Raw genomic sequence first — 13568 nt, forward strand, 5'->3', positions numbered from 1 at the left:
AGGTCACAGGACATGTGTGCGTTGCAGTAAACGGAAGTGACTCGTCCTGTTAAAGAAGGACATTTCAGTGTAAAAACGCAACACGATACGTCTACGCCCAAAACGAGGGTGGTGGAATTATGCTGGATCGTAAGACGTTATTTTTATAGTTTTAGCAATATATGTCACCGAGAATGATCCTAAACCTTTCACAAACATCTTAAATGCAGCAGTCTGCTTGGCTCTTGTTTTATTTTGAAAATGTTTAAAATCAATCCATTTCCGTATCCTCACATGTAGCATGTCGTGTGTCAAGGTACTCTAACTTTTTCGTGGCTATAATAAAGATTACCGAATTTACATCATTTTCAGCACTCAATGGGGGGCAAAAATAAACAACGAACTAAAGGCAACGTTCGGGTAAGTATCGTTTACCTGTCACTGTGTTAACTTGAGCCAAAATTCATGAACGAATGCAATAGCGAAGACGTTTTAGGGCATTCCCAATGAAGAAAATCATTTGGATTTCTTAGACGTGTCTGTTTACTTTTGTCCCAGTGTTCAGTACTGTACAGTTGTCTACATTTACGGCATTACTACTGTCCGTTTGTTTTGGTTTTCTGTTTGCCACTTAAACTACAGCTTTACCTATTCTTACTATAGCCGTCAAGTAGCGGCCGGGCTGCCGAGGTGTTGACCCGGGAAAGTGGCGCCATCCCGGGGTTCGTTGGTTTCGATACAACGGTTTCTTCGGAGTTGAGCTACGTGCCTGCTTTCCATGGCGCTGAGGAGCTCGACACCCTTGTCGATGCAGAATTCAGACTCGTGCTTAGGAAACTTTCCAAAAGGGATGTCGTCACCAGACTGAAGGTAAGTTAATGCATTGAAAGTGTCCAACAGAGACAACGGAAAATTATCAGCATGTACGTGTATACACCACCAAAGTGAGAGAAATATTATGACGCATACTATCAGCATTACAACACCATGCACTCTGCAGCACAAATGTCTTTAACTTTGACATGGCCCTAAAGATAACAAGCCATGCAGAAAATTATTGAATTGATGGTGTTCAAATTTCACAATGTATCTACTGAGGTATTTTGCTTTTTCCAGGCTGTGCAGGACTTTGGATCCATGTGTCAGGAGCGTGGCGCTGAAGATGTTAAAGGGGTCCTTCCGTATTGGCCTCGAATATACTGCAAGATTTCGGTGGTGAGTAGCCCATCCGGCATTACTTAACACTCAGGTCAAAAATTCTCTTTCTTCCCCTAGGCCGTCAAAACTATTGCTTCTTTTGCATGACACACCTTTATTACAAAAATAAACACGTATTACGGCTCTGAATGTCAATAACAACTAAGTCTGATCTTCTTTTTAAAGACGGAACTGGTGAGACATTTAATACAATGTCTGTTGCAAATGGGCTACTATTTTGTTTTTGTGTGTCTGTGTGTGTGTGTCTTTTAGGACCATGATCGGCGCATCAGAGAGGCCACCCAGCTGGCTCTTGAGCAGCTGGTGCTGAAGGTACGCCGCAGCTTGGCTCCCTTTCTGAAGAGCTTGATGGGCCACTGGATTCTGTCCCAATGCGATACATACACACCGGCAGCTTCCGCTGCACGCCGAGCTTTCCAGGCCGCCTTCTCGGCCGCCAAGCAGCCGGAAGCTCTCAGCTTTTGCAAAGATGAGATCCTTAATGTGAGTGGTAATGGTGTCTTTAAAAGGGGGAGAGGTTCATTCCGCATTATATGTCTGAAATCATTTTTTTATACTGCAGGTACTTCAAGATATTTTATTAAAGGATACTGCAGACACTCTCAGTGATGCTCAGTAAGTCAACCTAAGTCATCCTGATGTCACTGCTGCTCGTCATGTTAAATAGAAATGTCACCCCTTTTTTTTCTTTTGCCAGGACCGTGACAGAGGATGAGCGAGAAGCCAAATATTTGCGCATGTTGACAAGCTCTCTTCTTGGGGTGAAGAGACTGCTCTCCCTGCTGCCCCAGAATGACATGGCCACCATGGAGCACAGACTAGCTCATCTTGTCAACCCTGCCAAGTTCTGGAAGTACAGCAGACACAAGGCACCTCAGGTCTCGTTCACAAAAAGCATGATGGGAAATGTGTTTCAGACTTATCCTCTTTCTTGGCTTTAAATTAGCATAGACAGAGAGTGAGTAGTAAGTAAAATGAGTACCGGTACTTCACAGGTAAGAGGAGCTTTCTTCGAGATGCTATGCGCTGTGTGCGAGTTGACGCCAAGCCTTGCGCAAAGTGAGGCACCGCGTCTCTGCCCAGCTGTTCTCCTCAGCATCGACGACACGGACCCGCTAGTGCTACCTGCGGTGTGGGAGTCTGTTCTCCACGTAGCGTCCTCCATATCTGTAAGCACCTCTTTTCTCGGATATTTTGCTCCTGAAAGCTTCATTTACACTGCTTTTCTCAATGGCCATTCTTGATGTAATGCTTAGATCATTTTATTTTGCGTGGGCCCGCTTGTGTGTTTAAGGCTGAAACCACCTGAACATCTTTGCTTTTGTAGGACTGCTGGACACACGTGAACCCAAAGAAGGGCTTCCTGCCAAAACTTTGGTCTCTCTTAAAAGAAGGGGGCAAAGGCATGGCTAAAGCCCTTCATCCCAATTTGATGCCATTACTTAGCAAACTGCCTCAACAAGTCACCGACCCAGCCTTGGAGTTCCACACTACTTTCTTCACCTCACTCATACTTGGGTAAGTCTTCCACTTGCTTTCATTCCACATGACTGTGTGATCAAGCTTTATTGTCATTCTGCGAGGGACACAGTAAATTGTGCTATACAGGGATACTAAACAATTCTATTAAAGCAAATACTACAACACAAACAAAATGATTGCTGAGTCCTATATTGGTGGAACCAGTACTTTCTTGTGACAGAAGTGCATCGCATTGAAGTAAATGAGGCAAATCAGGTGCATTCTTTGGTTGCAACCAGTAGAGGAGTCGTTGGTTCAGTGTCGTTTCCTATTCAAAGACGAACAAGAACACGGTCCCTCTGGCCAGCAATATTCTGCTCCTTACAGCACTGGTTTGGGAACAGCGGTTCAAAACATTAAAAAGATAATCAATTAAAAAATATATCCGTACAAAAGCTTTCTTCACTTTTGCGATGAAAATAGTATTGGGCAGGCAAGAGGGACTTTTGGAACAGGGAGAAGCATTTAATCTCATTTAATAATATGTATGTATGAGGAGAGGTTGACTAAAGGTGACATTGCCCGGATAAAGTGTCTGGACAAGATAATATAATGCAGCTCCTGGTCTTAATGCTGCTGTCTGGGTCTCTGATAATGTTCTTGGTCTTGCGCAGAAATCCTTATCTTTATAAGAAGTGTCTATGGCCCAATTATTTGCAGTCTCTTCTCTAAGCCGGTACGCCATTAACAATATTAACTTTTTTTCCCCCCTGCCTTAAATTGAGGCAGACGTTGTAACATACTGATCTTTGGCCTGGGGGCCTATACCAACCACCACAGCCCCCCCCCCCCCAATGTATTTACATGCTCTTGTTGTTGTTTAACATTTTCATTTAAGTCATATATTACACTAAAATGGAAAAAATGTAGAATATCACTAGTGCATGCATCTACAGTTAACATTGATCAGGTTCCATTTTGCTAATTGTTAAATGGTAGTTGAAAATGGTTGTGAGAAATTTCATTGATTGCTTTTTCCACGTTGGTCAAATAATGGAGCAAAAAAAAGAAAAAAGAAAAAACGTGGATTTCTAGATGTCAGAGCTTTAAGAACCAGAGACGGCTCGAAATCAGGCACAGGCAGCCTCCGCCGAATGTTATACATGTATGTTGGAAAATCCCCGATTGATTGCTACATTGACAATCTCAAGAAATCATGACTCACTCCCTTTACCCTTTTATTGTGTGTTCGATGTTTAGCATTTCCAGTGAGCGTGCAGCCAATAGCCCCTCAGAAAGTGCCGTTATTGTGACTGCTACCATAGAGTGCTTGAGGTTCTGCATTCTGTGCCATTCAGCACAGGAGGAAGAAGATCAGTGCAAAATCCGGACCATGCTTATTTCACAGCAGGTGAAAATTAAACAGTTGAATTTGATGTTTTTCACCATGTAAAAAAAAAAAAAAAGAAGAAGAAATTCTTAATTGTCCCTTTTCTGTATTAGCTCTTGCCGCTACTTGAAAAGGCTTTTGAGAACCCCACACTTCAGAATGGTCCCCTGTTCCTGTTGGTCACCGAAATGCTCGTTTCCTGGGAGAAGAGGGTAAGCGGAGAATCTAAAGGACACAGGGATGTCTTTCAAGGACTTGTGGCAGACTTCTGGGAGGAGCTCGGCATTGTGTTTACCCGCCACACAGACAGCGAGGAAGCATCTCTACAGGCTTTGGAGGGAATCGCCGCTTTGCTGCAAGTCAGTGTTCTCAATTTCCACCTCAAGATGGACTCGGGCAGATCAATGCGGCTGAGCCCTCGCTGTTTTTCATCCCTGCAGGTGATGCGCTACCCAGAAAGAGTCAACAAAAGACATACGCTGAAGAAGTCCGTCAAGATCAGTTTTTCTGAATCTGAAGATGGTGACAAGCCTGGCACGGAGGGAGGCGAGGTGGTGAAGACGGAGCTCACGTCGGCTAATGTGTGCAGCTCTCCGCAGACGCGCCATTTTGAGGAAGCGGTGTGCCAGCTGGTGCAACTGTGCCTGGTGCATGTCAATGAGAGAAGCTCCGAGAGACACCTTGTCTTCCTTTCCCTGCTGCTGCAGTCTTTTCACACAACTAATATCTTCACTGTAAGTATCCCCCCCGCCCGTGTTGTAATGAAGTGGAACCGGAGCCAGTTCATCCATGAAACATAATTTGTCTCAGACGTTAGTCGAGTTGGATGATGAAGGCAGCGAGCCGAGAGCCGAGGGGCGTGCAAACAATCCGGCCGTGCGCTTCCTTCTGGAACGAGTGGTGCCGTGGTTGGCAGACAAAGAGCGGACAGACACGGAGCACCTCGTGGAGATGGTCTTCAGCTCATTGTCTTGCTGCAGCCGCCAGGAAACCACCCGCATCCTTGACCACATTACTGCGGTAACATCCATCCATCCAGCCATTTTCGAAAGCTGTGCACCACTTGAGTACTGAGAGATCTACTTGATACAGTGACAGAGAAGATTTGGGCTGCGTGCATATGGATTTGTATTTGTACAAATATAGAGCCGGTGAGAATAAGTGGTTCAGAGAACACATAGATGGATATTTCTTTCATTTACTGAATAGCATAGTCTCAGGTGTAACATACTCTATGGTTGATGGCCCCTCGTTTTATTCATGGTTTAATGGGTTTTTCTTTGCAGATGGAACTGCATTGTGGAATCACTTTGCAAATCATCCAGAGGGTATGTGTCAATTTCTTCACCAGGACTCACAAGAGTGTTATGACATAAATTGCCGCATCATGCGACTCCAACTTTCTGCTGTCCTCCCCACCAGGCGTGTGCTGAACAAGACACGCTTGCGAATTGTAGAGAGTGGCTCAAAGGTTCAGCTCTGGGCGAGCATCTCCTCGCCTTGACCCAGGAGCTCTGCAAGGTCAGACCTGGCTGCTCCAGCTTTGCCTCTTCGAGCAGCCGCCACAGTTGGACCCTCATCAGCTTGGTTCTCTCACAGCATCACAACAATGGTAGTGAAGTCATCGTGTCTCTGCCAAATTAGTCGCACACTGTACTTCAGTAGAAGTAGAGACACTTAAAGCCCTAAAAGACTGTTGAAGTAAAGTACAACCGTTGGGTAGGGAGGCTGTCTATAATGCTGCTCTCCATGTTTTTCTACCTTATAGCACCTCCAAATTTCAATCAAAATGTCTGCTCTCTTAAATTTCACCTGAAAAATCCACTCTGACATTGTATTTATTATTATTATTTTTTGCGCACACTAGAACCTCTGATCGGGGCGGCGTACATGGAGAAGATCTTAGAGAACCTGCATGCAACGTTGTCTGAGACCAAAAGTCTATCAGACGCAGGCAACATAGAGCCTCTTGTGTCCTTCATCTGCGACGTGGCCTCCACCTTCTTCTCGTCTGTGCAAAACTGTCTGCTCCTTCCTTCAGCCGAGGAACTGCTGTTCACCGTCTTTCAGCTCATCGCCCAAGATCAAACCCACACTTATCTGTCTGGTGGGACCTTGTGACACGCCACACAATCACATCGGATCTTTGCTCGCGAGCTAATGTGTATTGATCTTTTCCTGACAGACTCCCTCTTAGATAAATTGGGGAAGGTATGTGTCGCCGGGGTCCAGTCACTGGTCCAGCACTCTGAGTATGAAGTGGCACAAGGTGGTTTCCTGCACAGTGCTGCCATCTGGGTGCAGAGCAGATTACTCACTGCGTCTTTGGACATCAAAAGGTACAAACCTTCACCTCCAATCTCAATGATTAACTATTTATTTAATATGACGAAAATATTTCCAGATATAGAGAGAGATCGGATGAAATTCAAATTACTGTGATGCGATTTGACAGCATATGATGAGATGAAATTGAACTAGAGCCAGATCATCCTTTTTTTTTTTTTTTGTTTGTGTCATGTTTAGTTTGCGATATTTAGTCCTGGCTGTACAGAGTGTCGTGGAGACCATCACTTCTGTCTGCGGTCAAGACTCTGCCATCCTTTCCCATTTCTTTACCCACTTGATGCCCAACATCAATGGATGGGCAAAACTCAGACAGGCCTTGCCTTCACATGTAAGATAACCAGTGTTGTAAACCTCATCAGGTCTGTGGAATAGCTGTGCTCTTTATTTATGCTGATTTTGACATGAAGCACCTGTCTCCTCTGAAGTGGGTCAAGGCACCTTTGCTGGCGAGCCGTTACAGAGGAGTTTGCGAGACCTCCCGCGAGGACATGTGGAAACTGAAAATGGCCAAAGTCTTACCAGCCCATTTATGCATATGCGCCCTGCTTGGAAAGGTGTCTCGTGCTGCCTCACTTTCAAACTGGAACCAAAAGAATGACAAGTGCCAACGACAGCTGCCAAACCTGATGCACACGGGTACATTTGCACCACACACTATAGTTTCTTTCCTGTATGTACCTGTATGTATACATGTTGTTTAATGTGTTTTTTTCTGTCATGTGTCAGTTGCCGAGCTGCTATATGCACTGCAGTGGTGTAAGGAGGTGGAGCATGCCCCCACTCTTGTGTCCACCTATCACGGCCTTCTCACTGAGTGGGAGCTATCTGAAGGTCTGCATGACTTGGTTGCAACCACAGATTTGCTGGAGATGCTCTACTCAAGGTCAGGTTCACTCCGTGTTTTGTAAGAAGCTGTAAATATACTGATGATGACCATGGCCCACTTTAATTGGCAGATCACGCTGGACAGTTTTGTTCTGTTGATATCACTGCTGAAGAGCAGTTTTTTTTCCTTACAGTTACAATAGGGCATGGCAGATACTGTAAATATGGTCAGCTCTTATGCAGCGGCATAAAATGATCTGCTACAATTTACCCCATAGATCAGTCGAGCTTGGTGGTCTGTGGTCTCTGACGCTGGAAAATTACATTCGCACCCACAACCTGGCAGCCACTCACAGCGCGAGCTTGAGGAAGCTGTACGGCTCTGTGGATAGGTCAGTGACAATAATCCTGTACTCACGAATACCTTTTTAATGCCACAGGACTTTAGTTGAGCAGGCTTAAAATGTATGTTTGCTTTGTTTTCATGTCTCAGTTTGTGCCCAATGTCACCAAGCAAACTGAGTACGCTGCAGGTGCTCTGCCCCATTATGACACAGGAAGAGCGACAGAGTCTGGTTGCCCTGGCGACGGCAGGAATCATCAACTGGGAAGAAGATGACAGTAAAAAGACTTAGCACAATGCGTGTCCCCTCATTTTCAGTCAGGCAAGAGATTCACCAAGTTTCTTTTTTTGTTGTTGTTGCTGTCATCCCAGACGTGTACGGGAATGTGGTGGTGCTGTTGTGTTGTCTGCAAGCTGACACGCAAGTGGAGGTAGAGGTGGTGCCGGCCATCTTGTCCACTATGATGGAGTGGAGGATCCATAAAGAGGATTGGTTCCTCTTTGGCAGGTAAGACCATATGTCGTCATCAGCCACAACAAATTTTACTTTTTAATATTAAACTACTGAAATTAATTATTGAATAAAAAAATCGCTACAGTATTGGATCTTAGATGCATTAAATGAAGTGTCGAGCGATTGTTTGTAAAACTGCTTTCTTTGCCAAATATCTCGCCTTTGGTTTATCAGTGACCTATCCAAGGCAACTACACAAGAGCTGAACCTTACAGTGGAACTGATGCGGTTCCTGTCCTGGCTGGTGACACGCTGTCCGACAATTCTCGGGAATAGCCAGTGGGATTTCTTACTCTGTGCAATGTTAGCCTGGTTGGAGGTGAGCTACCACCGTCACCTCTTTTGTCTCCTCTACATGTTGACGTCTTATCCGCTGGCTTTTCTCTAATTTCAGGTGGCCAGCGAGAACGTGAGCAGCCTGTGGAATCCATGGGTGCAGCTGCTTGCATGCGAAAGCGCTGCTCTGGTTGTGAACCTAAGCCGGTTCTTTGCGTCAGCCCCGCCTGATGTCCTGGAGAAGCTTCCGTCAGAACTGGTAGCAGAATGGCAAGATTTTTTTGTTGACGGAATCTACAACCTGCTCTTCCCCATGCCTGTCAATATCACAGGTAGTCTTCAATTTATGGTGAAAGTAAAAGCTTTCTCCTGTTGAGTACTTTACAGTTTAGTGCAACAGATTTATTTTAAAATAGTCTTGCTTGCTCTTGTCTGAGCGCAGATGCCTTCAAAGAACCCGATGACCCCGTCTTTCCTCTGGCGGTGCTGCAGTCGTTCGGCGTGGCTCTGACCTATGCGCCCGTGCAGCAGCTGAACCAGAACTCCCTGCCGGCAAAATTTGTAGCAGACCAGAAGACCAACCTGCCGCAGCCTCTCCAGACGCTTCTCAACACTTTCTGTCCTCTGCTTGTCTTCAAGGCCCGCCCTCTTCAAGTCACGGTCTACCACTTGTTGGCAAAGTAAGACTTTAAATATCTCTAGCCAGCAATTATTTCATGTCCTTAATATTTACTTATATATAATATACCGATTAATGGGATAAGACTGGAAACCCACATCCCAGGCAATCATCACTACATATAGAGTTCCATCACTCAGCTCCTTGAAGTATTTTGTCACATCGTGCCATTCTGAGCAGCTCACCTAAGCTGTAACCCTTTGGCTTATGGGCCTGTAATAAACGAAGTGGGCTAAAGGAGATGCCATCTTGTCAATTCAGGGTCATGCCTCAACTGCCTGAATGTGATGGAGAAGGAGACGGCAGCAAGTCTGAAGATGACGGTGATGAGCCAAACCTGTAAATCCAAGTTTTTGGGCCACGTAAAATATGCAGCACCGGATGAGAAAGAATCACCCAGGCTTCTTTATTGTGTTCAGCTCTCCTCCGGCTGCTTTGATGGCAGTGCTGTCAACGTGTGAGGAGTTGTGCGACAGCATCCTGGCAGGACTTCAAGTCGGAGAGTTTGCGATGGTCTCGCCTCACAGCGTGGAGTACTCGTGCATCCTGGGCTACCTGCTGGCCTGGAAGCTACTTCTCACCTTTTTCAGGTCATCGCCCTCCCATGTGAGTCCAAAGTCTAATTTCAGACTTGCCTGTAATAAACCTATCTGAGCTATAGCGTGAGGCAGGAACGGCGAACCGCAATCTAGCAGGAGGACACAGTATTGAGTTTTTTTTTTTAAGGGAATATGTGTTGATTTGATCACTCTCGTGATTCATTTTCAGCTGCGTGCCCATTATGCCCAGTATCTTAAGAAAACCTCCTCCCTCAGCAAGCTCCTCCTTCACCTCTTCAAACTGATGCCTGAGAATCCTATCTTTCCGGGCCAATCAGCAGAAACGAGAGACACCAAAACCTACTTCACAGAGAATCTCACTCTGGCGGTTAATGGTAAGAATGCGAAGCCACGGTGTCAGTCACTGGCAACAGAAAGCGACAATGAAACTAATCTTTCCTCCTCTCACAGAAAGTGATGACATCGAGCGGGAGCTACCCCACCTGGCGTGTAGCGTTTACTATGACACGGTGCAGGACTTGCCCGCTATGGTGCGGCTGTGGTGGAATAGTCAGGAGAAACGTGTGAGTGGCACCGTGGAGAAGTTCACGACCAAATACGTCAGTCCAGTACTCTCGGCGCAGGAGATCTCGTCGGTCCACAGCAGCACGCAAATGTTTGAAAGCATGACGGTAAGATTACAGTCAGTTTTATTTGATTTCTGTTTGGGTTTTTTTTTTCTCCCATGTCAATGTATTTTACTAAACGAGTGTGTCAAACTCAAGACAGGTCTGCCCACCCCCTCCCCGCCCACATAATTTTATGACGCCCATGAAAGCATGCCACAATTCTTAGATTCTTCTGATTGCTAACATCGATTTCTTATACATTGTTTCAACATTTGGTATGATTGGTAGGAATGAGTGGCAGCGATTGGTGACCCTTATAGGTAAGGAATGTGTTTGAGGTGTTTTGCAGGCAGGCAGGCAGGCAGGTGTAAAGCAGACACCAAAGAACCCACTTAGTGAGGGATCGTGTGCTGTTGGGAAATTATCTGTGGGAGTACAGCTCTTGTGTTGGGTCTCATGAGTCATAACGTGCTGGTTTACCTAATCGTAAGTCCAATGTGCGCCAATCGTAGGCTGTATGTATGGCGCGAAGTCATAATGGAAGATGGTGGTTTATACTCCTTGTAACTACCTTCTACTCCTGTCCCCTCAGGTAAAAGCCCGCTCTGCCGCGCGGGAGGTGATTGCCACCTACTCGGTGGACGAGATTTTCATCGAGCTGGTGATTCAGCTGCCGCAGAGTCACCCTCTGGGCTCTGTGGTGGTCGAGAGCGGGAGGCGGGTGGGCGTCTCTGTGCAGCAGTGGAGGAACTGGATGCTGCAGCTCAGCACCTACCTCACTCATCAGGTATCAACACACTTGGGCTATATAGACTCAAACAGGAAAGTCTGGTACACATGTTGTCATGTGCGGTGTCTTTTAGATTTTAAAAAGAGGTTACGATGTTAAAACGAACATGCGTGTTCCTGGCTTCGACATCAAGCTTCTCTTGAGGTTCGGTGTCACTCTAGTCACTCACAATGTAGCCTGATAAAGGTGCATTGAATGTGTTCAGAACGGCACCATCATGGAAGGCCTGGCACTGTGGAAGAACAACGTGGACAAGCGCTTTGAGGGAATCGAGGATTGTATGATTTGCTTCTCCGTTATCCACGGCTCCAACTACTCTCTGCCTAAGAAGGCCTGTCGTACTTGCAAGAAGAAATTCCACTCCGCGTGCTTGGTAAGTCATTTCTCTTACGGTCAGAGCAGGAGCATTCTAAAGGAAAGCATCTGCATAGCATCCATCGCATTGGTTTGGAATTTGCTATTAAATGTCTTAATATCAATACCAATGTTGCCGTAGCAACTGATGTAAAATGAATCAATATTTTCCAGACTCAAACTGTGTCATCATAAAGCCTTTATTAACTGAACAGGGCAATGTTTAAAACAAAACAAAATACTTAATTGTCATAGAAGGACAAACACTTTAACACTAATTAGAGCGTGCCGTTTGATGGCAAACCTCGCCGGTCATTTTGATGCTATTTATTCGCCATTATGCTTTCATCTTAAGCATCCGCTTGGTAACATAATTACATTTATTGCTTATCTTGTTTCCCGAACCGCCAGAGGTTTGGAAGTTGCACTTAATGATGGTTTGAATTTGAATTTTCGATTGGCTTTGAGGCATATCTTTCCCCAAAAGATTTGGTTCAACTCCAAATGGTACCACTTTTTACCACTTGTTCCACTGTCTGAAGTAAGAGGACAAGCAGCCTGTTCATTTTTGAAAATACATGACAGATTTTTTGCGGTAGCCGAAGTAAAATGCCCTGACCACTAATCAGCACTTTTCTGTCACACTTTGTTGAAACTGTGTCTTGTCTCTTCTATCTTCCTCTCTGCAGTACAAATGGTTCACATCCAGCAACAAGTCCACATGTCCACTGTGCAGAGAGTCCTTCTTCTAATGCACAGGCCATGTTTCAAAACTTCATTCGGTTATGATTACCGTATTTGCTGAACCTCCTTCCTTTTGAGCCCCCTTTTGACCAAAGCAACAATTTGTTGAAAGATCTGTCTGGAACATTGACACCAATCAATCCAGTTAAACATGTCTTTGGGAGTGAATGATTTAAATATTGCAGATTTAAAAGTGACTGTTGGAACGGAATTATTTTACAAACTGAACAAAGGCATGCAGTGTTCAATCGAAGGTCATACATGTTTTCCTAATATTTAGGAGTGTAAAGAAATGTGACATCCACGCAGGTACACCACTTCATCGTTAGAGTAGATTTTAATTCCAAAATACAACCAGACATCACATGTACTCAGCCTGAATAATGTGCGATAATCTCATTGTGTCTGATTGCAGCTGTTCATCATGCTGCACAAGACAATAAAGTTGAACTGGATTGTTTTTCTTTGAGTCAGTTATTTGTCGGTCCACGTTCTAATCCGTTTATCCTCACAAGGGTGTGCCGCAGACTATCCCAGCTGTCTTTGGGCAGTAGGCGGGGAACACCCTCAACTGGTTGCCAGCCAATCACAGGGCACATATAGACAAACAACCATTCACACTCACAATCACACTTTAGGACAATTTCAAGTGCTGAATCAACCAGCCATGTATGTTTTTGGAATGTGGGAGGAAACCGGAATACCCGGAGAAAAACCAAGCAGGCACATGGAAAACATGAGAACTCCACACAGAAATTACGCCCATTTATTATTTTATAATTAAAATATTCCAATATGACACTACACGCTAATGTGGTCAAAGCTTTAAAAATGAACATACAATAGTTATCGGTTTCTTATTAAATATACTTGAATTTTTAACACATTAGCTTATTAGAATGGGAATATGCTACTGGGGTTCAACACTTGCATTTAATGTGAAAGTTTTAGATGCTTATCCTCAAATTAGCTTTGGTTAAACACACCTACTCCTCATTATTTAAAAAAATAAATTATAATCTCCATTCCACCATGGATAAGAAATGCATCCCTTAATAAGACACTCATTGAAAAATATCACTAAACTTGAAATCCAGAAAATTATGTTTATTTTCTGGCAGCTTGGTGACCTCGTAGGTAGCATGTACAGTATGCTTCTTGGTTGAGAGGTTCTTGATCACAACGTCAGCTTGGTTGCTTGTGACCACCACTTGTACTACCACACTTTGAGATTATGCGATCAAGTCTAATGAAATGTGGTTCTTCCTAACCCTATGCAGGCCTAGCAGTACCAAGAGGAAACTAAACATAAAAAAACAGGAGACAAATGGTTATGTGTCGGATTTCTTTTTCCACTATTGGAAATCACCTACAGTACACATATGCAGTTATTGAAGCAATAACAAAAGATATACACTGTATATCCTCATTATGTGTATACTGTCACTATTGTCCCCTGTGTTCATTTATCTTGGGGC

General features: G+C 44.6%; 1 protein-coding gene across 2 annotated transcripts; it reads left to right on the forward strand.

Moving 5' to 3' along the window:
- The first annotated feature begins 231 nt into the window (after positions 1-231).
- On the forward strand, positions 232-12550 carry ltn1 (listerin E3 ubiquitin protein ligase 1). Of its 2 annotated transcripts, none has more exons than XM_052046798.1 (32): positions 232-399; positions 643-849; positions 1096-1194; positions 1450-1680; positions 1760-1812; positions 1895-2075; positions 2193-2366; positions 2525-2715; positions 3919-4069; positions 4162-4407; positions 4489-4782; positions 4859-5068; positions 5335-5376; positions 5471-5660; positions 5916-6155; positions 6234-6387; positions 6575-6725; positions 6805-7033; positions 7124-7280; positions 7501-7614; positions 7716-7843; positions 7938-8073; positions 8254-8398; positions 8474-8687; positions 8798-9035; positions 9296-9373; positions 9454-9640; positions 9803-9968; positions 10045-10265; positions 10795-10989; positions 11198-11365; positions 12036-12550. In XM_052046798.1, exons 1-32 carry the CDS (start codon positions 358-360, stop codon positions 12096-12098), a joined length of 5295 nt encoding a protein of 1764 aa, XP_051902758.1. In that variant the 5' UTR covers positions 232-357; the 3' UTR covers positions 12099-12550. The 2 variants fall into 2 exon arrangements, with proteins under 2 accessions (XP_051902758.1, XP_051902759.1); XM_052046799.1 differs by having other exon boundaries at positions 235-399; positions 6823-7033.
- The last annotated feature ends 1018 nt before the right edge of the window (positions 12551-13568 follow it).

This window comes from Hippocampus zosterae, chromosome 16 (assembly GCF_025434085.1).
Source record: "Hippocampus zosterae strain Florida chromosome 16, ASM2543408v3, whole genome shotgun sequence".
Taxonomy (NCBI): domain Eukaryota; kingdom Metazoa; phylum Chordata; class Actinopteri; order Syngnathiformes; family Syngnathidae; genus Hippocampus; species Hippocampus zosterae.